The following is a 25,577-nucleotide window of genomic DNA, read 5'->3' on the forward strand; positions in this document are numbered from 1 at the left end:
ACTGAGGCACAGAGAAGTTCAGTAACATGGCCAAGGTCCCACACCTAGCAGGTGGTCGAGCTAGAATTTGAACCATAGATGTTTACAGCCACAGACCAGAACAGAGGTCCTGGTCCTGACCCAAGATCCACACCTGGCTATCTAGTCAGGAGGGACAAAAACATGTCCACACCAAGGCCTGCATGTGAGTATTCACAGCAGCATCATTCACAGCAGTAAGAACTGGGAATAATCCAACCGGCCGCTGACTGGTAGATGGGTAAACAAAATGTGGTGTGTGCACACAATGTGCTCCTACTCACTGGGAAAAGGGATGAAGTGCTAATTCATGCCAGGGCATGGGTGACCTGCAAAAGACCATGGGAAGTGAAATAAGCTCAGTGCGAGGGACCACCACAGTACCATTCTGCTCATGTGAAATCTCTGAGCGGGCCGATCTCCACGAAGAGAGTACATGAGGGGTGCACTTCAAAGGGGTGCATTTTATGATTTGTAAGTTACAGCTCGCTAAAGCTATTAAAAAAAAAAAACAGCAGAGGGGCTGACCTAGCCTGAAAGGCCCTTCCTCTGAACTCTTCAGAGGAACACAGGAGGGTAGAGCTTCAGGACAAAAAGTTGTTGGAAGCCTTGGGCTCTCCCTTCCAGGCTCCAAAAGCCTCAGATGCTTTGTGTGGAAAAGCCCCACCGGGTCCAACAACACCCAGCTGGAGTTCTGCACCAACCAGCTGATATCTCTTTACAGAACCACTCTGTTGTGCAAAGAGTAATCATATGCAGGGGAATCTCCTACCCAAAATGAGACCTCTTCTTCATTATTCCTCAAACACCCCTGAGTTATTTTGCAATGCAAAATTCATGCCTCCTCAAGCCAATTACTTGGGAAAATGTGATATGCAATAATGAATTATACATGTGTTTTCTTTGTGAATTTTTTTTCTCCTTGGGAATGTTAATTACTAGATAAATTGTCAGGGGTTTTATATCTTGAAATAACTCCTTGTCATATCAGAGCCCCTCTTGCTACATATTGCCAGGCCCCAAAGAAGAGAACATGTCATTTCAATTAGGGCAAAAAATGTGCTAGTCTCACACATATACATGCTGATGTATATGTGTTGATATATGTATACTGATATCAGAAACAATGAATGAAAATTCAATACACTCTTTCTTTGGGAGATGATGGTGGAGTCCTTGGTATAATATTTTCCCATTTTGTGGTACATATGCCTCCCCTGGTGTTATAGCTGTGAAGTCGTTTCTGATGCCTGAAAGCTCCCTCTACACAGGGAATGTTTCTCCACCGTGGGCGTCCAGTGACTGACATACAACAACCCTCTTGTTGAAGAAAACTCTTTCAAAGCTGAGACATTATTCACCAAACTAAGGCCAAGTCAGTCCACTCTACTGCTTAGTGCTACAAGGAGAGAGAACAGTCATCTGTCTTTTAAAGCTCACTGCAGAGCTATGATATTATAAGTGCCATTTCTTAATTCCATCAAGCAACATCTTTGTGATACTTTTATTACACCTTAGGGGACCATAAACCTTTACTGATTCATAGTCTTTCCAAGGATCAAAGTTTTTGCTATGGTTGCTTTAAAGCAGGAATTTCAAAAAGCCACAGGTAGCTTTTGAGCTTTGTTCTACTCATTAGTCTTGTAAGTACAAAGCTACCTGGAAATTTTATACTACTCTTTGAATCCAATCCCTCTCAACACTTCAATGATTCCATCACTGACACATGGAAAAGAAAATCCAACTCTTCAAACCCACTTAGAAGCCCATATTCCCCAGAAGAATTAGTCTCCCTTGGAAACATAATCATATCAAAGCATTAGGTACCAAAATTCTCTAAAGTAACAGGCAATGTTTATGACAGACCAAAAAAATGTCTTCATAAGTTGTCTGAGGTCTCCTGTTATTCAAAATTATCCATGATTCTGAATAATGTGTTACTAACTTACAAGAGATGCCATCATTTTGCTGATTGTTTAGAAATCCACAGAAAACCTCAGGCAGAGCAGTCCACCCACCCAACCTTTGAAGACAGAGAAGAAAGTATAGCAGTCCTGCTGCCACAAGCAGCTGGTTAAGCACACCACTGTGACGAAGGTCAAACAATTGTAAGTCGGGGATGATTCACTGTCCACTTCAGTTATCAACTGGCCACATTGTGCTGAGGGGCTCAGTAAGTAATTCTTAAAGGACGGCAGGCTTACAGCAGGTGTACCTCCATAATGACCACCCCACGCCAAGCTCTGTTCTGCTTACCAGCAAATGTCTCCGTACAGAGATTCACTCCTGCAAGACGTTTAGAGGTTCCGAAATCAGAGATTTTCACCACTCCACTATAGGTATTCACCAGAACATTATCACCCTTTAGAAAAGGAAGAATATCACATGCTTAAAGACAGGTTTGAAAAGCTAATACAAAACAGATTTAGACCTTAAAAAACAATCACAAGTCTCTAGGAAGACTAGATTTCACACTTTGGGGACTGTCATGCTCAATCCCTTCCCTTCCATGAGCTGTTCCACACTGTCAGCAGCTCACACAGCCTGAGGTGTACAAACAAAACCTCGTTAGTTCAGACAAGCAAGTACCTTGATGTCTCTGTGCACAATCTGGTTTTCGTGGAGATACTTGAGGCCTTCCAGGATCTGCTTGGTGTAAAATTTGATGGTGGGCTCCTTCAACGGCCCCCATTTTTCTGATCGCAAAAGAGCAGAAAGGCTTTCTGGAAATGGACACAGCAGAAAACTGCTCAGGGTGATTCAGTTATATGAGTTTAGGGAAATAAAATGAGGTGCCGTTTCTAACCTAGTAGATGGAGCCACTCCAACATCACTGTATCTGGGCTAAACGCAACCTCTTTCCTCCCTCCCTGCTGCCTGTTTCCCAGATGCGCTAGCAGCGCAGCCAGAGAAGGGGCCAGGGGCTGGGGCAGCAGGAACCCCTTTGGTTTAGTTCTGTTCAGCTGCACAGAGTCAGGAGGAGAACCCTACAATGTTCTCTGAACTTGGGAGGACTGGCCCAGTGCTGTAGATCCTGTACAAGTATCTCAGCCATTCGGTTTGGGTCAAAGTCACATTTTAAACCTCACTCTGAAATCAGAGGTGGACAGCACCAGAGTGAGGAGCCCTTTAGAGAGACAGGACTCAGACCTGAGAAAGTTGGGTCTCTCCACTCTCATTGTGAGAAGAACCGGGTGCCAGGTCACTGTGTTTACACTGCTCTCTTGCCCAGTTGTACTAGTACACACTGAACCTTCGGGCCAGAAGAAAACCTCGCCTCACTACATTCTAACCATCTGTTTCAGAGGTTGCTGCCATGGTGCAGGTCCTCAGGAATCAGCCAGTCTCAGCTTCAGCCCTTATGCAGCACTATGGGACCTTGCCACGTCTCAGTTTCCCTGACTGTAAAAGGGGACATGCACATGTATCTCCAATTCTGTTGTCATCCTTAAACCTTGTGCCTGGAATATCAATTAATGTGAACTGCAACTGACATGTTTTCTGCTCTAAGCAAACTGAGGGAAGAAGAGACTGTAATTCACTAATCCTTAACATTACCCTCAAAATCTAGCCCATTGCCTGGCTCTTAGCATGTATAGCCAGGCTCTTAATATAACAGTAGGCTCTTAATATAACTGTTGGTTGAATGAATGAATGCAGACTTCCAACTGAAGTCTTTACATTTGTATTCAGATCATAATGATAATTATTATTTTATTGTTACTAATTTTATTTTTTTTAATGAGCACTTGCTGAGTTCTTGCTCTCTGCCAGGTACCATTTTAAGAGCATACGTTATCTCATTTGATCTACCCAACAACCCACTGACATAGGGTCCTTATTACTCTAAGAGTTATTACTACTCCAATTTTTACAGTAGTCATTGCTACTCCGATTTTACAACTCATTTATTCAATCAGAAACTGAGGGTACAGAGAGGTAAAGAATTTGCCTGAGGTCACCCAGCTTGCAGATGGAGGGACTAATTCAAACTAGACTGGCTCCAGATCTGAGGAACTCTTCCCCCCGCACTATATTGCCTGCGTTGGGGTATTTTTTGGATAAAGCACTGTGATTTCCCTGTCAACATGTTGTTTTGCAACATCATTTAAAAATCCTCTGTCTCCTCTTCTCCAAACCATCTTTAAACTTCCAGGCTGTGAAGGTCTCGAGGCTGAAGACTGCTTTATTCATTTCTGTCTCCAGCCCTCAGCCCAGCGGCTGGCATTCAGCAGATCCTCAATGAATATGTGATGTTTGAGTTACCAAACCAGAAACAGACTGTTTATGTGACATTGGAAGATCTATAGCCAACTCCTCTGAGAAACAAATGCTCTCTCCTGTCTAAAAGGTCTATCATTTTTCAAGTGGCCAGATCGACAATCATATTCATGCTGTATGTTTCATCAGTGACTTTCAGCGTGCGGGACCAAACACACAGACATACTCACCCCCAGGAACCTGCTCCATAAATATCTTAATGTAGCCATCCTCAGAAACAGAGCCCAGGCAGCGAACGATGTTGCGGTGCTTGAGGTACCTGTGCAGGGCTATCTCCTTGTGCAGCGGCTGAGAGCTCCTAGCAGGGGACCCAAAGCCAGTGTCACCCGCCGAACCCCCAGGCTTGGGGTCCGTGTTGCACCTCGCATGCCTGCCCTACTGCTGGCCATTCCTTCTTCCTGGAAATGGTCTCTCCCTTGGTCCCATGAGACTACTCAGCTGCCCAGCTGTAAAAAGGGGGATAGTGATACCAGCCACACAAGGCTCCTGGGGGCCCAAGGGTGTCAAGTTTCTCAGGCCCACAGGGGAGTGCCTGGTGCATGCTGGGTCCTTAGCGCATGCCTGTTGCTGTTACCACTGCACTGTTAGGGCCCTGAATTCTCCAACCACCCTTTGCCTCTCTCAACAGCCCCTCTTCCTCTGTCTCCCATGCAGGGAGGTGTCCTAGAAGGTTCTGTCCTCAGTTGCTTCTAGCCTCATTCTGCAGATTCACTCTGGACTATAGCAAAGTCGCCTAAAGGACTTCCCAGCCCCAGCCTCTGGCCTCTTTAGTCTGTTCTCCCAGGGCCACCATATCCCCTCTTCCTAAAAAAATACTCATCATATCACTTCCCATCATAAGGGCCACATAAAGACTATATTGCTTAAGATGGCACACAAAACCTTCAAACTCAGGTCAGACTACATCTTTTAAAAGCTTTGCATCATTTCAAGAGCTCCCCACTGCCCCACATCCTACATTCAAGTCACAACAGACAACTGTTGTACTCTGAATATACTCTGTGCCTCAGCATAGAATACTTTGGCTTCCTTTTCTGCCAGACACAACTCCTACTCATCCCTCAAAGACCAGTTCAAAAATGATTTATTTTCTCAAACTTGCCACAACCCACCCAGGAAAAGTAATTCACTTCTCTCCTGTGTTCTCCAAACACTCTGTGTCTGCCTCTATTATGGCACTTGCCATTCTGACTTCCAGGCAAGGTATCTGCAGTCCCTATCAGACTGGGAGCACCCTGGACTATAGACATTATCCTAGTCACCTCTGCACCCCCAGTGCCAGCCCAGAATCTGGCACAGAGAAGGTGCCTAATACGTAAGTTCAGCCTGTAACTTAAGGGAAAAGGGCTAAACAGTCTCTAAGGTCCCTTCTAGCTCTAAAATCCCAGGAACAACTCGGCCATGAAAAGCTGAAACAACTACTGCAACCAATGGAGGGAGGCAGTACATGTCAGAAGTTTCCCCGAAACAATTGCTCCACCTTATCCATGAGAATAAGAGACAGAATGCTGGATGAGGAATTCAAGAGACTGGATCCTATTCTCATTTCTTCACGGCCTTAGAGAAGTCATTTAATCTTCCTCAGCCTTGGAAGAAGTTGGACGAGTTCATTTCAGGTCTTGCCTTATAATTCAAATATTATAACACACAATCCCACTAAAAATGCACAGATGAATGAACAAGTGAATGAATGAATCAATGATGAAGGGTCTTACAGCTGCTAGAAATCACTTGTGACCCATCTCTGAGAATTCACTGACCACCTGGATGAAGGAATGTTTGCACATGTCCATCAGTGTCCAGCACTGAAGTCAACCCGGCTGATGTGATCTGAGCATGCCTGTGGAACACAGAGCTATCATTTCTTACACTGTGGCCATTACGGTGTATGTAGCTTCTCTACAAAAATGCTTACCAGTCAACACTGTAACGTTCTTGTTTAGGTATGAATTTAAAAAGAAATAAATATTTAATTAGACTCTAAAAAATGTTGAACTAAGTTAGTAGTACTGGTAGTTAAAAAAAAATAGCCCCAAATCTCTGGCTGAGGTTGAAGGGCCGGGTATAAAAAAATCTGTATTACAAAAGCTAATTTTCTTTTTACCATATTTAATTTTCTGTAATGATACATCTGAATAAATAATGGCCATTTAAAACTGTTACAGTGTGAATTAAAGCATTGACTCACATTGTAAAATATTTGCAAATAACTATCTATGTAAAAATGTAAAGCTTTAGACCTAGTTGATGGGTGGAAATAAAACTACACTTTTCTTTTAAAATATAAATTTGTGCAATCCACATGCCTCTAAGTGAAGTTGTTCCACTTTCTCAATCTATTTATTATACAGAGAACAAAAGCAAATTGCTCTTATTACAAGAGAATTACACATTTTTTGATGACATAATGCTTTCATCTTTAAATCATCTGCACCATCAATGGTGGGCATGGGATCTGGGTATGCAGCTGGCAACTGAAGAGTGCAGAAGGCCTGCCCCAACTTGCCTGCTGTCTCTCTCTTGGATTTCTTTGATGGCTATTTGCACTTGATTGCTCAGATCTCTACCAGAATACACGATCCCATATGTGCCTCTTCCCAGCACAATTCTATCACCATTGGCATCGTAGTCATACTCATACTAAAGAAGGAAAAGCAACGATAAAAAAGCACACAACTTGTGGTGAAGCCCCCTAAAAGCCCAAGCTTTGTCCTGCAAGTTAAAAAATTTGTAAGTAACATTACTTGAGTATTAGGCAGATCACATTTCTTAAGCTACGTACTTTTCATTAAAAAATTACCTTAAAGGGATAGAATTCTCAGCTGTTCATATATTCATAACAGATTTTATGAAATAAAGTCCAAAAAATTTTTTAAAATATGGTTCATATGTAATTTTGTGGGCTCACCTTTTGGAGATTCCTACCACTGCAATTTAAAAATGCTTCTAAGTATGTCAAGTACCTCAAATAGGTGCCTTCCTGCATGAGCCCTTATCAACTTATCTAGCACACTGCAAAAATTCCAGGTACAGTTAGTATTGCTATTGTTTCTCCAATCTTACCATCAAAAGTTGTTGTACACCTACCTGCATTCCAGTTTGTTCTTTTCCATGATTAAAATACATGTAACTCTAGGCTGAGCAATACTTAAACGAGCAGAGGCCACAAGGTTTCCTGTCCATTGTTTTTTATGCTCCACTGTGCTTATGCATAGGAGTGCACAGAATGAGTATGCATGTCCCCTCCCATCTACTTCTAGGGATGCTTGACAATTAAGATTGCTAATGGGTCCCCATCACTGTCTGATCAACCAGGCTTCATCCAGCTCCATAAAAGGCTTGTCTCACACTTATCTCTACCCCATATCTGGTAAGTGCATCACTCAGTTCATTTCTACAGCAAACTTTGATTCTAAGCAAAGAATTCAACCTGACTCAATTATTAAAATGAATTCCTTTGATATTCTCTGAAAGAAACCTCAAAGAATTAATTTCAGCATAACTTGAAGGTGCCAAAATTTCATTAAATTATAGCCATTGGGAAGACCTGAGTTACTGACAAGTCAGAATAATTGTACAAGATTTAAACATATGTATAATGGTGTAGTAACAGTGGACTATAACAGTGTTGTCCAAAAGTGCACATGATCCTCACAGCTGCCAGAGTGGCTAGTATCAAAGACAGGAGGTAACAGTGCAGGTGAGAAAAGGGCACCCTTGTGCACTGTTGGTGGGAATGTAAACTGGTGCAGCCACTATGGAAAACAGTGTGGTGGGGCCTCCAAAAATTAAAAATAGAACTACCATATGATTCAACAATTGCACTTTGGAGTATTTCTCTATAGAAAAGGAAAACACCAATTTGAAGAGATAAACACATTCTTATGTTCACTGCAGCATTATTTACAATAGCCAAGACATGGAAGCAACCTAAGTGCCCATTGATAGAGGGATGGATAAAGAAGATGTGGTGCATATACACAATGAAATATTATTCAACCATATAAAAATAATGAAATCCTGCCATTTGCAACATGGATGGATCTAGAGGGTATTATGCCAAGTGAAATAAGTCAGAGAAAGACAAATACCATCTAATTTCACTTAAATGTGCCATCTAAAAAAAGTAAACAGAAGCAGACTCATAAATACAGGAAACAAACTGATGGTTACCAGAAGGGAGGAAGAGAAGGGAGGGGCAAAATAGGTGAAGGGGCTTAAGACATACAAACTTCCACTTATAAATAAGTCATGCAGATGTAATGTACAGCATAGGGAATATAGTCAGTAATACTGTAATAACTTTGTATGGTGACAGATATTAACTACACTTGTGGGAAACATTTCATAACATATAAAAATACTGAATGACTATGAAGTACACCTGAAACTAACAGGATACTGTATGTCAATTATACTTCAACAAAAAAGAGTTTCTGATGACTTTCTTAAAAATGATATTACAATTGTTATAGTTAATATATTATATGCAAGTAGATATGAAAAAAGTAATTTTAGGCATAAATGAAAATTTATGCTCCCAGTTGGCCAACTCTTTCTCTTGTAGTCTCACAAACATTATTAATTAACTTAGAAAAAAGACTTTTGCAAAGGTTGTGAATACGAGGCAATTTTAGTTTAGTCCATGCCAAACCTTTCTTAAACATTCTGGCTGAGGGGATCCCAAAGTGATGTGGCCTTTCTACAGAGATGCATTCAATATAAACTCTGAAAGTCATGGATAGTGATGGGCTAGCTCATTCATAAATGAGTATTTCTAAATATTCATAGAAAGAATTTTCACACAAAAAGTAGGACATTTTCTTTAAGCATCAAAGACACACTAAATAACTTTTTCCATGTCCTAGGTCTTCTATGACTCACCTCTAAGGTGTCCCCATCAGTCTCTTCCTCCAGCTCCACTGTACTGCCCACTGCATTGGTTATTATCTCTTTGACCAAAGAGCAAAACCTAGAACAGCAAATGTCACAAAGATGCTCCTAATTTTGATCATTCTTGTTCCTTACCTTTAACTTAGCCTTATTACATTGAACTGTGATTAAATATAAACCAAGTTTTTATAAGTTCATGGAATAGTCAATCCACTCCTTGATTTGATATGGTACTTTAATGGTTATCTAATTTAGTTGAAAAACTCATGTGATACTTGATAGTAACTGATGCTTGAACACTTCCAGTGAGAGAGAACTCGTTACCTCACAAGGCAGCTCATTCTTTGGTGAACTCAATGAGAAATGCCTCACTTACACTGAACCAACAGTTCTTTTCTGTGGGTCTCACCTACAGATTGCTTATAACTAATCCCTTTTTTATATAACAGCTCATTAGAAATAATGTACATAATTTTATAATGTCCCTAAAAGTCTTTCATCTTTGTTCCCCCTAAGACTTGCTAGTGAGTCACACCACTAACAGGTGATTCTTCACATGTGTCCCTGTATTACTCTTAAGACTGGCCCTGAGATTAGTGTTCCAGCAGTGTTAAGAAGAGTGGGACCATCACCTCTCAAGATGGAGACATTCTAGTTCTTAGTAAGAAATACATCTTGTCTAAGGGGAGGGGTGGGCAAGAAATGCATAAGATGGTCTCATCATTCTGTTGACATAGATTAAGCTTAGTATCAACTATTACTCATAAATCTTTCTCACAAATGCTGACGGGCCACATCAGCCACTTCCTAGACTTGTATAGTTGTTTATTTGCATTCAAGTGGTTTGACTCAGAAAACTTTTTTCAGTATTCTCTCTGAAGGTGGCAGGGAAGGACACTGTACACCTTAGGATACTTTCCACAAAGCATCAAAATGTTCCTTTCTCTAGCCTGTCCCACCTTTGCTGCTAATCTTTGAAATCTGGGAAACTTAATAGTCAGGCTTCTTAGGAGGCATGGTATGTACTCACCAGAGTAACTAAAATTTAAAAGACAATGTCAGTTGTTAAGAATGTAGAGCAACTGGGACTCCCATACATTGCTGGTGGGAGTATAAATTGATACAGCCACTTTGGAATACTACTGGCAGTAACAACCACAGATGAATATAAACCTACCCTATAACCCAGTAACGTCATTCCTAGGTGTACACTCAAGATAAATCAATGTATATGTTTACCAAAAGGCATGTACAAGAATGTTCATGGAAGTTTTTTCATGATAGCACCAGACTGGAAACAATCCAAATGTTCATCAATAGAGTAGATAAATTGCTGTATGCACACAATGGAACATTACACAGCAATAAAAAGGATGAAATGATATGTACAACATGGCTGAATCTCATGGATATTATTCTAAGAGAAAGAAGAGAGACACAAAAGAGTACATACTTCATGATTCTATTTATTTGAAGTTCAAAAACAGGCAAAACTAACCATTGGTGATAGAAATAAAAATGGTTACCACTGGCAGGGGCTTAAAGACTGAAGAGGGCTTAATGGCTAGGAAAGGCCACAAGGCACCTTCTGGGTACAGACATACTTAGGTGTACTTTACATACTTCACATGAATGTATGTTACACCTCAATTACAAAATTTTACTTAAATGCATGGTAAAAAGGATACTGAGGACTGAATGAGGGTCAGAAAGGTAAACTTTGTAGTAAAGGGATGTTCTGCCTAATATTTGGCAGTACTTTTCCAGCTCCAAATTGAAGCTTGTGACCCAAGGGTTCTCTAGTCTGATTTTTAGATATGTTGTGATAATGACTGTCTGAGACACACTGCATTAAAATGTTCTCAAATTACATGATACAAACACTCAACAAACTAGGACTAAAGGGAAATTCCTCAATCTGATTAAGGCTATCTATGAAAAAGTTACCACTAATATCATGCTTAATGGTAAAAGACTGGATGCTTTTCCACCAAGATCAGGAACAAGACAAGGATGTCTGCTCTCACCACTTCTACTCAACATTGTACTGGAGAGTCTAGGCAGGACAATCAGGCAAGAAAAGAAATAAGGGCATCCCTGGAAAGGAAGAACTATAACATGTCTATCTGCAGATGACATGATCTTATATAGAGAAAATTCTAAGACAATAAAAGCTATTAGAATAAATGAGTTCGATCTTTCTATGTTGATAGATAGTAACTGCACTAGAGGAGGTGAAGACTTAGTAAACATGAGTAACTGCTGAACCACTGGGTTGTATATTTGAAACCAATATATGATTGTATATAAATGATACTTTAATAATAAAAAAAGAATAAATGAGTTCAGCAAGGTGGCAGGATATACTAAATCAATACACAAAAATCAAGTGTATTTCTATACACTAGCAATGAACAATCTGAAAATGAAATGAAGAAAACTCCATTTATGATAGCATTAAAAAGAATAAAATACGTATGTATTTAACAAAAGAACTATAAGACCTGTACACTGAAACTACAAAAATTACTGAAATAACTAAAAGAATAGAAAGCTATGCCATGCTAATAGGATAGAAGACTTACTATGGCCAGGATGGGAATGCTTCCTAAATTGATCTACATATCCAGTGCAATCCCTGTCAAAATCCTACCTGCCTTTTTTTTCAGATATTGATGAGTTGATTCTAAAATTCACATGGAAATGCAAGCACCACAATAGCCAAAACAATTATGAAAAAGAAGAACAAAGTTGGAGGACCCAAATTTCCTGATTTTACAACTTATCAAAGCTGCAGTAATCAAGAAAATGTGGTACTGACATACAGACAGACACATAGATCAATGGAATAGAAGTCAAAGTCCAGAAACAGACTCTTACTTTTAGGATCAACTGATTTTCTAAAAAAATGCCAAGATGATTGAATGGGAGAAAGAACTGCCTTTTCAACAAATATTTCTGAGACAACCACATATCCATTTGCAAACGAATGCAGTTGGACCCCTTACTTTATGCCATATACACAAATAAACTCAAAATGGACCAGCAACCTAAATATAAGAGCTAAACATATAAAAACTCTTGGAAGAAAATATAAACACCATAGAAAACCTCAGGTTAGGCAAAAGCCTTCCTAGATGTGACACCAAAAACACAACTGACAAAAGAAAAAACAGAGAAATTGGGCTGGATCAAAATTTAAAACTTGTGTGTGGCAAATGACACCATCAACAGGGCGAAAAGATGACCCAAAGAATGGGAAGAAGTATTTGCAAATCATACATATGATAAAGTACTTGTATCCAGAATATATAAAGAACTATTAAAACTCATTAACAAAAATACAAATCATCCAATTAAAAATGGGCCAAATTTGGAGAAACCTGGCAAACTTCACTTTCACTAGGTGAACCAAGTTAATATCACCAGTAATGAGACAAAGATATTATTGTACATCTCCTGATGTGATACACTGAGGACAGGACATCACTTCTCCAGTATTCCTACCCAAAACGCGTAACACTAAGGTAATCAGGAGGAAACATCAAAGGAACCCAAACTGAATGAAGGACTACACAAGATAAATTGCCTGCACTCTCTGAAAACATTAAGTCAAGATAAGAAAAGACTGATGAAGAACTGTTGCAGATAAAGGGGACCATACAGATAGGACACCAAAGTGTTACATGATCCTGGGCTGGATCGTGGACCAAAGAAAAAACTTTTGTTTTGCCATAAAGGAGATTAGCAGAACAATAAGTAAAGTATGGACAATGTTTGTAAATTATAGTACTATATCAATCCTATTTTCCTGATAAGATAACTAATGGTACCGTGATTACATGATAAATGTTCCTGGTTTTAGGATATACGCACCGAAGTATCAAGAGGTAATGGAGAATTATATATGATCTACACCTTACTCTTCAATGGTTAAGAGAAAAACAATCATATGCATGTAGAGCGAATGTAAAACAAATGTGGCAGAGGGTTAACACTGGAGAATTCTGGGTGAAACACATATGGAAGTTCTTTGTACTTTTTAAACTTTCTTGTATGACTGAATATTTTCCAAAATAAGTTAAAAAATTTTTTTAACTGGGCAGGGGACTGGAGTAGATAGTTCTTCAAAGAAGATATAAAATGTCCAATAAGCTCATGAAAAGGTGCTCATTATCATGAGTCATTAGGGAAGTACAAATCAAAACCACAGTGAGATTCTACCTCACACCCACTGGCCTGGCCATAATCAACAGGACAGACAATAACAAGTGCTACAAGGACATGGAAAAACTGGAGCCCTCATATATTGCTGATGGGAGTACAAATTGGGAAAACAGCCTGGCAGTTCCTTAAAGGTTAAACAGAGTTACCATAAGACCCAAGAGAAATGAAAACGTGTCCAAACATTTGCATGAGAATGTTCATAGCAGTGCTATTCATCATAGTGTAAAACGTGGAAACAATCCAAATGCCTTTTAAATGATGAACTGATAAATCACTTCTGTTCCACAAAATGGAATATTATTCAGCTACAAAAAGGAATGAAATACTGACACACGCTACAATGTGGATGAACTTCAAAACATTATGTAAGTGGAAGAAGCCAGTCACAAAAGAGCACATATTGTGTGTTTCTATTTGTATGAAATGTCCAGAATAGGCAAATCCACAGAGACAGAAAGGAAATTTGTGGTTGCCAGGGGTGGGGATTGGCCGGGTTAGGTTGGGGGCAAGTGGGGAGTGACTGTTAATGAATACTGGGTTTCTTTTGGGGGTGAGGGAAATATTCTAAAATTAGATTGTGGTGATGGTTGCCAAACTGTGAATATACTAAAAAGAGACTGAATTGTACACTTTATATGCATGAATTGCATAATATGTGAGTTATATCTCAAAAAAGTTGTACAAGTAATTTTCTGTAAGTTAAGAGTTCAGGAAAGGCAGTATGGCAAAGAAATATTTTTCACAACAAAGCCCCTTTAAAATGATTTGCTGTAATTAGATATACAACTCACCTGAATCAGCTATAACTCACCTATTGCACTGCTCTTCAGTGGAAAAGTAGATTTCAAAGTCATCATAATTATCATGGACATAAAGAAAACAACACCGTTCATCAAACTTGGATACGCTATAAAATTTCAAAACACAAGAATGCATATTATATGTTATGATATCAATTTTAAACTTATGAGAAAAACCTAGTAATAGATGTTCTTCTATTTTACAGATTTGAAAGATTCATTGATGTTTTAATATCCTCAAAATGTGACTTCTATTACTCTATGAAATTTAAATAGCAGATACATTTATCTTGCTTATGTTTGAGTTTTCAGCCATCAACTTACTTTACTATGTATTAAGAACTTACTAGATTGTTCAGGGCTAAGCAAAGCCTATGGGAAGCAGAAAAGGATGTAAAGTATGGTCTCTGCCCATGTAATCTCACAAAAAAAAGACAGGAAAGGTATTTGTGAAATGATTCATTATGGTATCAAAGACATTTATAGACTTGAACAATATCAAGACACAGTATCTGTGGCCATACAAAGGAGGTAGAAATAAACATGGCATCTTAGCTCAAGAAAGGCCTTTCAATGTTATCTGGTCCATCTCCACCCAAGGTCTGGATCTGACTCTACAGCACCTCAAACCAGCAAAATTCAGCTTGCCTGGACATATCCAGTGACAGAAAATCACTGCACTCCATCTGCTGATGGATTTCACTGCTAGAAAGTTCTTTACCCACACTGGGCCAAAGCCTATGAAATGGCCCTCATTTTGTCACTAGGGAAAGCCTAGATTCTCTTCTATGATTAGCCCTCCACCAAACAAATGAAGCTGCTTTAACCTTGCCCTAAGTTACCTCTTCTAAGATCCATAGCTTCTTTGACCATTCTTCATGTTACGGATTACATGACAGATACTGGGTTGAAACAGTCAAAGTACAGGGTGATTCAAAAAGAATTAAAACTAAGTTATACATAAGTAAGTTTTGAAAACCAGTCTGTTAAAGGAACACAGTTACTTGGATAGCATTGGGAATGTTCAACACATGCTCTTCATGTCACATTCGTCCCAGGATCTGATTCACCCCAGTCCCTTTGCACATCCCTGCTGATAGTTGAAGTGGAAGCAAGAGGTATCTCTATGAGAAGGTACCAGCAGAAAGTTCTTGACTACATGTTCTCATATAGCTTAGTTTCTGAGTCATACATTTTTGAAAATGTTCAGTATTTTTTTAATGATATTTTCTGAGAAGTACTATTGAAAAAAATACACTACTGTTCTTAAATTATTTCCCTCCTTTTAAAGTGACATAAGCATTATTCTAATTTAACACTGATGCATCTAGGACAGGATCTTGCTATGTCTACAGGTAACAGGGGATTCATTCAGTAGCCTGTGGTCTCAGAATCAGAGAAAGGCCATCAAGTTCTAGTCCAAGCCCTTCCTTTGGTGGAAGCTATGAGACACTGAGACCTAGAGAGGTTGAGTGACTTTCCCAAGGTCACACAGCAACAGAGGGATTGGAACTCATATGGACTTCAGAGCCGCCCTTACCCTCAGATATGCTGCAGGAGTCAGACCCAGTCACCTCTCCTCAGAACACACCACCCCACACCCTCGCCAATAACAATGCCTTTGGCTCCATTACTCTGCCCAGGATACCCCAGCCAAGCGTCATTACCAAGTAAGCCCCAGCTTTGGTTCTGGGAATCTCTGAGTACTTGAACGTCATTGGCTCAAAGTTTGAGAGGAGAGAATTTGGTCTGCTGGATACCAGCAAAGCTACTCTGTTACAACAGGCCAAGAGGCCCTTACTAGCAGCATATTATGAACAAGCACACGCAGGGCCACAAGAGAGAAAATAAGTCTATTTTGGATTCTATTAAAAACGAGAATATCACGAATCATAAATAAGTGGAAGCATTAATGTAATAAAGCACTGTTATCATTATTCATATTAAACAACAATTACATTTTCTCTCATGTTCTTACCTTATCTTCTTAATGGAAGAGGCTGTAAAATTCCATTCACGGATTTGTTTCTGCATGTATCAAAGACAAAAGTCAGCAGAGCTTGACTTTTTCCACGCAATCATTAATTTCTGATTGCACTCTATGGTCAATCACTTCCGCTATTTTACTTTCATAGAGATTTAGGGGTTAGAGCAATACATTCTGCATAACTTAGAACACCAGAAACATTTTCTAATGCATCATAGAAATTCATTCATGTCTCTAAACCAGTGTAGAGCAATTGATCTAAATTTGAAATAGAAACGTAAGCACACCATAAGAACACAGTGAGGGGCCTTTCATCTTCTGCCAGACAAGGTACGCGCACAGAGAACGTGCTGGAGAATGACAAAATCCCTGCCCTCATGGGGCTAACATTTCAGTGAGGGGAGATGAGCATAAGTTAAATAGTAAATTAACAGCATGGTAGAGGATAAAAAGGGCTGCAAAGAAAAATTAAGCAGGGAAAGGCATCAAGGAGGGGCAGGAGGTCATGGCATTAAACTGGATGCTCTGAGAAAGTCTCTCCGATGACTTCAGGGCAGAAAGCTGAAGGGGGTGCAGGAGTGAGCCACACAGATATCTGGGTAACAGTTTTAGGCAGTGGGAACAGCAAATGCAAAGGCCCTGAGGCAGCAGTGTGCTGGAAAGATTCGGGGAGCAGCAAGGAGGGGTGCAGCTGGAGTGGTATGAGTGAAGTGGAGAGGAGGTTGGCGAGCTCATAAGGGAGAGCATGCAGGGCCTAGGAGGCCATCATCAGGACTGCGGCTTCAACTCTGTGATATGGGAAGCCATCTGTGAAAGATGAACTGGATGAAATCATGAAGCCATCACATTGGACCCCACCATGTAGAAAGATTCAACACATTTCAGAGGAGAGGTGTGTTCAAAGTCACTGAAAGAGGGTAGTGGTGGAAGACAGGAATCTGCCTTTGGAACTGGGCACAGAAATACAAACCAGAGCAGACTTGAGAGAGCTCTGTCTGACCCACATTCTGCTGTAAGAGGCTGCCCACATACAGAAAGTTCAGCCACATAAGTTCTCAAAATATGCCCAGAGGGTAGGTTTACTGTAGGGTAGCTGTAGGGAACTTCCTAACTTGGAAGATTAACTAGTTAAGTAAACAACATGGCCTTCCCCCATTTCCCTTCAAATCATCATCAATAGGCATCTGCAGGGGAACTACCTGCTTTATAGGTCCTACAGATATAAAAGCACAGAAGTCATGCATGGGGCTTACAACGCAGTTGGGGAGACAGTTCTGAAAACATAAACAAGTGATGGGATGTACCATGTACATGACACAGGCAATCGGGTGGCCTGCAGACATTCAGGGGTGAAAGGCTAGGTAGAGATGCCTTTGAAAAGTTAGGACTTGGATAACTCTAAGAAAAATGATAAGAATGAAAGTGCAGACATGAGCCCCTCAGGGGACAGTAAGAGGACAGTGGCTGGTGCTAAGGGTCCAGGAGGAGGAAGGGATTATATAGGGGCTTGACACTTGGTAACAGAGTATGAGGTCCAGTAATTGTTGGGGAATATTAAGAGGGCCAGTAGAAGTATTTTTAAATTATTATTAAGCTTTTTAATTGAAATACTACATTCAGGAAAGGGCACAGCAATCACCTCAATAAATTTCTGCAAAAAGAATACCCACTGTAACCAGCATCTGAATTGGGAGACAGAGCATTAGCAGCAGCCCAGAAGCTTCCTTTGAAACCCCCGTCCCCAGTCTCTATGTTCCACCCAAGGGCGGCTGGATTCTGACTTCTACCACCACAGAGAGATTTGCCTGTTCTGGAATATTGTAGAAACAGAATCGAGAAGTCTGTGCTCTCTTCTCTCTGCAAGGGGAGTTTTCCGTGAAATATCTGGTAGTGGAAGGCAGGGCTGGGTGCTTTGTTTCTGATTTGGTGGTCCAGTGGGTCAACTGGCACAGAGTACTTGATCATGGAAGCAGTGACTGTTTTCCTCCTGTCCTGAGCTGTCTGTTAGGCAGCATCCTAGCCTTTTCTGAGGGGATATTTTACCATACCTAAATCACAATGAGGAAATGGAGTCAAGACTATAGCTTTGCATATCAGTGTCCGGAAGTCCCCAGTAAAAGTGCACTGGAAGCAGAGCTGGGGTGGGCTATGGAGAAATGGGTCAGGAAGCCAGAGGTAGGGGTATGCCTCTAGGATCCCCTTGGCCCTGGCTCAGCTTCTACCCTCCTGCCCCCAGAATGCAGACCTTTGGGAAGGACTCTTGGGTGTCTGTGACAATTTTGTGTTAAGAATGTAGACTTTTTGTGTCAGTCTGTCTGGTTGCTAACCTAAGAGTAGAAGTTACCAAAAAAGAGCTTTCCAAAACCAGCAGCCCTACCTGTGGGGACAGCATTGGTGGTCACTACGTGCCTGCTGGGGACCCTGGGGCCCAAGAGAAACCAAGGGAGAAATACTGCATTTGCTTCTGCTCTGTGCAGCCTCCTTGCACTGGAGTGCTGGGTGCAGTGAGCGACAGCTGGTGAAGGCTGATGCTGCCCATCTCTTCCTAACCCCATGCTCAGGGACCCAGTGCAGGTTGCTTGACACTGGCCATGGTGGGAGGATTTACACCCCAGCAATCAGCAAAAGCGGCAGCCCTCTGCCCCTATGTGCCCTGCAGAGCTGGCTGCTAAACATTCACCAGCACAGGTTTCTGAAACCTTGGCTGAGGAACCAGAACTTCATCTCCTCTCAGTGATGTTGAATATAGGTGAACGTGTGCACGAGTGTGATGCCTTCCCAGCATCCGTAGCCCACCAGGAAAAAATGCAACACACTAGAAAAAGGTCATCTTACACTAGGAAAATCTGCTTGCTTTCACAATCCGCAGAACTTAAAAAATGTAAATGAAGGTAAAAGCAAAGGCTTACTCTCAAAGGAAAAAGGCAATTTATATTCCCTCAGATGTTTGCTCTGACAACTACAAGCACTTGTGCAAAACATTTCATCAGGCAAGGAAAACTAGCATTTGCTGCGAATACAGTTCTTCTCCACATCTTATTTCAGACTATATACAAACAGAGTAAAACATTTACAACTAGTGAAGCATTATGTGTGCCAATGGAAATTTTCATTAAGGGCCAGCAAACATTATAGGATTCAGATGAAGTAGGCGACGTTTGTCTACGAGACAACATTGTGAACGCTGTTCATGAGACCAAAGCCATTTGTCTCTAAAAGTATGAAGAGTCACTTCAGTAGGATTAGTTTCCTTTGTAACTACTTGTTAAAACATGAGGGTGTTTTGTACTTGTATCAATGGAAGAGTGAGAGTACAGACCAGAATTTTGAGAATTCTCTTGTATCACAGTGGCATCAATGACACAAGAAACTAAGCATGGCTGGTCTCAAGTATAAGGATTCCACCATCGAGAGCAGGGTGCTTCATGGAGGAAGTGCCTTGAAGGGGGCACAATGGAGCACCATCAGGGCTTTGGGGACGGGGGCCATGCTGATGTTCTCATTCTTGACCTGTGCTGGTTACCAGGTGTGCTCACTTGGTAAAAATCCATCAAACTGGACATTTATGATTGACATATTTTTGTGTGCACGCCATACTTCAGTAAAAGGTTAAGAAAAGCCAAAGAGGCAATCTAGTAGATGTATGCATTCTTCAAATGAGATATACCTGCCTGAACACCATGTCTGTGTTTTATTATAACTTTATTTTTTTTCTTTTGTTCTCAAATATTCAATACACATGGTGCAGGAAAAACACCTCAAGCCCATTATGGCAGCTTGTCTTCACGAATAGCTGCTGACTCTATTACCAATGAGAAGAAGATTGCTTCACTGTTATATCTGAGACAAAGTTACTGGCTTACACTTGTGCTGTGGACTGAATGTCTGTGTCCCCACAAACTCCTATGTGGGAGCCCAAGCCACCAGTGATGGCACTTGGAGGCAGGGCCTTTGGGAAGCAATCAGGTCACGGGGGTAGAGCCCTCATGATGGGGTTAGTGCCTTGTTAGAAGAGACACAAGAAAACGACCTCCCCACCATCTGAGGACACAGCAAGAAGACAGCGTCTGTGAGCCAGGAATCTGACCAGAATCTGACCATGCTGGTGCCTGATCTCAGACGTCCCAGCCTACAGAACTGTGAGGAATATATTTCTGTTGTTGAATCCCCCCAGCCTGTGGTATTCTGTTATAATGGCTTGAGTTGACTAAGACAACTTGAGATACCATGTCTATTTCTTTTTTAATACAACATTGAGGTATAAGTGATATACAAAGAAATTCATGTATCTACTGTGGATTTACTGCATAATTTGATGAGTTTGGACATATGCAAACATCCAGGATATCATCACCACAGTCAAGGTGATAGACATACCCAACGCCTCCTAAAGTGTCCTGTGTCCCTTGGTTTTTGTTTTTATTTGTGTGGGGGGGGAGGGTAGGGGAGCATTAGAGAACATGAGATTACCCTCTTAACAAACTGGGAAGTGCACAATACTGTATTGTTAACTATAGGTACTATGTTGTATAGCAGATGTCTACATATCCACCTAGCGTTTTATACACTTTGAACAATGGGGAGTTGTTGTATCATGATTATTTCTGATAAGGAATATCTAATATGTTCTGAGCCTCTGCTTATCCTCTAATCTTGCATTTTATTTGGAAGATATTACTTATTTTTACCTGATTAAGATATAATTGCTCATTCTTCTTTCCAGGAAAGCAATAACCCTTCTTTGGCAAGTTAATGGCAAAACTCCACTCACACTCCACGAAAACATGTATATAGCAAATAGATCTATCTAATGCACTCGTCAAAGGTGCTATATCTTTTATTACTACAAAATATTCGAGTAAGGAAAAAAGCTGATGAAGTAGACACAGAGAAAATACAGCTGTTACTACTGAACATCAGGCCCAAGCCAGCATTTCTGTAATCTTTTTAATGGGCAGTTAAGATGTTTCCTCTCCTATACTGTTGGTGTGAGTATAAGTTGGAATGGTACAAATTTGACAGCTCAAAGTTTAAACGTGTGTAGTCTTGAATCCAGCAGGTCCATCTTTGGGACGCTCTGCTCCTGAAACATCTACACGAACGTGGTCAGGGGTCACCACCACGATGTGCTCCGGTGTATCTACAACTGGCTAGAGTGCAAAACTGAGATCTAAATGTACATCAGCAGGAAAGTGATAAATGATGGTTCACACATACTCAAAAATGCACCCCCGGGATACAGGAATATAGGGAATATACATTTAAAAAATCCAGTGGATCAGTTAGAAAGAGTAAGCTGCCAAATAATATACCATATGATCCCATTTTAATGAAAATTCTTTTCTCTCTATATATGTATGTATATAATGTATTATGTATACACACATATTGTACATACACAAGTTTAGAGAAAGGGACAGATGGCTAACCATCAGATCACTGGGGATGGGAACAAGGACCATGTTTGGGGGATTTGGAAGGACAATCCCTTTACTCCTTATCCACTTCTTCCTGTTTTAACTTTTCTCAGCAAGTCATACATATGAATAAATGCACACTTACATACACACATATACAATATGGATGGACGTATAATGGAAAACCCAGCCTGCTTGCTTTCCCCTGTGATTATCCCCTCCCCGTACTCCCATAACTCAGGAGTCAGGTATAGGGGCCTGCTCGGTCAACTTCTACAGCACAGGCTCTCCTACTTGAATATCGAAGTTTTAATTATATAATACAGAAGAAAGAGCGCTGTCTATACTGCATCCTTACCATTTCTGTAGGGTAGGCGTGCCATAGAGAGACCATCCTCTCCTCAGCTTCGTTGTTTATAGCGACATACGAAGGCTGGTAGATTTTGGTTGTTTCTATCACCAGAACCTAAGAGAAGAACAGATTTCTGTAATACATAGGAACAGACTATGTAGGCTACCCTGCCCAGTGAGGAAGTGGGAAGCTCTGACCTCCACAAATACCCATCGAGCACCCGCTAAGTGCCAACACTGCCCGAGGCCCCGTGCATACAGCAGCCCATGACGGAAGTCCCTCCCCTACAGGAGGCTGGTGCTCTGATAAGGCAGATGGAGTAACCACCACACAGGGACACACGATATGATGGCATCTAGAGCCCCGAGGAAAATGAGGCCGAATAAAGGTGAGAGTAGCAGGGGGGCACTTCTTTAGACAGGGTGGCCAAGAGAGGCCTGCCTAGGAGGTGACAGAGAAGGAAGCAGGAGGCTACAGCTTTTGAGACAAATGAGGAAGACTGGATGATCCACAGAAGTCTGTAAAGCATGCAAGGGGATGAAAAGTGAGGTGGCTATCCATCAGTAATGTTTTACTGGGGTAGAGAGGAGAGGAGGAGAGGAAGAGGGAGAGATGGAGAGGAGGGGAGTAAGGAAACAGGAGAAAGAGGCAGGATGGATTTCCAACGCAAATAAAGCAGCATGTTTAGGAGTCTAACCCAGGGTAGAGATCACATGAGCATCTGTTCTGTTCTTTTTTTGTACCTTTCAATATGTTTGAAATATTTCATAATTAAAAGAAGATTTTTTAATTTATCACCCAGGAACAAAATCACTATCATAATAATTTCAAACAACTTAATCTTTTATTAGATGTTTAATTAAATTCCTGAACACTGCATGTTCACAAAATCTCATAGCATAGATAGGAAACATGATTATCTGAAGTTCAGTTTCCAGGATGCTTAGTATCTTATGACTCCTTATAAGATGGTCATCAAATTGAAACAAAAACTCAAGGAAAAGCCAAAAGTCAATTTTGCTTTCCAAGAAAACTTTAAAAACTCATTAATGGCACTGGAGGCAAATCAAAGCTCAACAGGAAACAATGTTTAATTCCAAAATTTCTCTATTCATACTGCATTGCTTCAGAACAGGGGCCTGCTCCCATCTGAGTACTCCTGACATCTTGGCCTGGGTAATTCTATGGTGGGGGAAGGGCAGTCCTCAGACTGTGGGATGTTTAGTGGCATCCCTGGCCCTGGACCCAATAGCTGCAGGGAGCAACACCTTCCCCACAGGTGTGACAACTAAAAATGTCTCCAGACATTGCCAAATGTCCTCTTGGGGACAGAATCACTCCCACTTGAGAATCATTATTTTAGAGGAAATAGCCAACTTTTTCTAGTGAGTTGATCACTGGTTGATTCTACATAAGATTAATGGATATCCTAACATTTTCAATTATGCTAGGGTTTTCTTCCTTTCAGCATATATCATAATTACTACCAGTTTTTTTAATCTTAAAGAAATGAATTTAGCATATCTTACTGGAAACCTGAGTCCATTAGTGACTTCATTTGTTGCCTCAAAAATTATATCTAACCAGAAGTTAAGCCGTTGTTCCCTGGGTGAATGATCGATAATGGGTTTCTTGAAGAGCTGGATTAATAACAAGTTGTGAACTAACGATTGCAGGTACCTAGAAAAATCACAAGCACCAATAAATTAGATTCCCAACCTTCTTATCACTGTTGGTGAGAATGTGAATTAGTTCAACCATTATGGAAAGCAATATGGAGTTTCCTCAAAAAAACTAAAAATAGAAATACCATTTGACCCAGTAATTCTACCCCTAGGAATTTACCCAAATAAAACAAGATCCCTGATTCAAAAAGACATAATGCACCCCTATGTTTATCACAGCACTGTTTACAACAGCCAAGATATGGGAGCAACCTAAGTGTCCATCAGTAGATGAATGGATAAAGAAGATGTGGTACATATACACATTGGAATATTATTCAGCCATAAAAAGAAAACAAATCTTACCATTTGCAACAACATGGATGGAGTTAGAGAGTATTATGTTTAGTGAAATAAGCCAGGAGGAGAAAGACAAGTACCAAATGATTTCATTCATTTGCGGAGTATAACAACAAAGCAAAACTGAAGGAAAAAAACAGTAGCAGACTCACAGACTCCAAGAAGGGACTAGTGGTTACTAAAGGGAAGGGGTTGGGGAGGGTGCATGGGGAGGGAGGGAGAAGGGGATTGAGGGGTATTATGATTGGTACACATGGTGTGTGTGTGGGGGTCACGGGGAAGACAGTGTAGCACAGAAAAGACAAGTAGTGACTCAGTGGGATCTTACTACACTGATGGACAGAGACTGCAGTGGGGTAAGGGGGGGACTTGATAATATCAGTGAATGTAGCAACCACAATGTTGCTCATGTGAAACCTTTATTAGATTGTATATCAATAATACCTTAATTTTAAAAAAAGGGAGGCCAAGCTTAAAGCAAATAAGATTCCCAAAGAAAATGAATTCAACTCTATTCCCTTTAAGAGAAGTTTCCCCAAAGCTTTATTTACTTCAATTTGTATTATATAATGAGTGCTTCTTAATCATTTGGCAGCCACGTACTTATTTAAAAGAAACCCAAACAGTGGGCAAAATAAGTTTGTTCAAAGAAATTACACAACATGGCTTTTTACCAACATTGGGCTAAACCTCAGTTTTGGTACATAGTGTTCAAAGTGTAGAGATTGGTAAGCATTCAGTAACTGTCTTGAATAACAAAAGCAAGTGGTTTGAAATTCAAAGAAATTGCAAAATGACAAAATTTCAAACTCAATGTGTTTTCCTTCTTTAATTAAGCTATTTTGAGGTAATTGTAGATTTACATATAGTTGTAAGAAACAATACAGAGAGATCCCATATACTCTTGGCCTGGTTTACCCCAGTGGTAACACCTTGAAAAATTCTAGAACAAGATCACAACCAGAATATTGACACTGATATAGCAAGATAGAAAGTATTTCCATTGCCACAAGATCACTCATGTTTCCCTTCTATAGCCATACCTGCTTCTCTCCCATCCTCGTCCCTTCCTTGACCCCTGGCCATCACTAATATGAAACTCATCGTCTTCTCTTTTTTTTTTTTTAAAAAAAGATCTGACCAGGCAGACTTTCAATTTATGAGGCAGTCTTCAATCTCACCACACCTTTACTGTCTTCAGGCAAACGGAACTTTTTGAACATAGTTGCCAGGCAGTGGTGGTCACATCCTCTCTGGTAGTGAACAGGGATGGTTCAGCTGAAAGCATTAGTGTATTGTTTGCTGTTTGATGATAAAGTCTGGAGCTATCCTGGGACGATAGATCAGCCAGACTCTGACTGACCTGCTTGAGTACCATGCACTTAAGGATTAACTCAGTAGGACTGGGTTGTCCAAATTCTACACCTTCAAGAGAAAGATTTGGCCCTTAAGTGGCTTCTGGGAGATCACCTCTAAACCCTTGAGATATCCTACCTAAACAGAGTGTTTTGGTTACCTGGGGACTTGGGTCATGCCATCTGGTTTATGCTAACAATATGGTTCACAGTAAGGGCCTTG

The 25,577-nt window shown here is 40.6% G+C and overlaps 1 protein-coding gene across 1 annotated transcript in view; it reads right to left on the minus strand.

The window, feature by feature from the left end:
* Nucleotides 1-25,577, minus strand: part of MAP3K15 (mitogen-activated protein kinase kinase kinase 15) — a 118,975-nt gene that overhangs the window by 24,791 nt on the left and 68,607 nt on the right. Inside the window, 9 exon segments of the mRNA XM_036912775.2 lie at nt 2,275-2,380; nt 2,608-2,737; nt 4,466-4,597; nt 6,806-6,939; nt 9,184-9,271; nt 14,231-14,326; nt 16,198-16,247; nt 21,982-22,089; nt 23,505-23,655. Of these exon segments, the coding sequence (XP_036768670.2) occupies nt 2,275-2,380; nt 2,608-2,737; nt 4,466-4,597; nt 6,806-6,939; nt 9,184-9,271; nt 14,231-14,326; nt 16,198-16,247; nt 21,982-22,089; nt 23,505-23,655 (995 nt within the window).

This window comes from Manis pentadactyla, chromosome X (assembly GCF_030020395.1).
Source record: "Manis pentadactyla isolate mManPen7 chromosome X, mManPen7.hap1, whole genome shotgun sequence".
NCBI classification, from domain to species: domain Eukaryota; kingdom Metazoa; phylum Chordata; class Mammalia; order Pholidota; family Manidae; genus Manis; species Manis pentadactyla.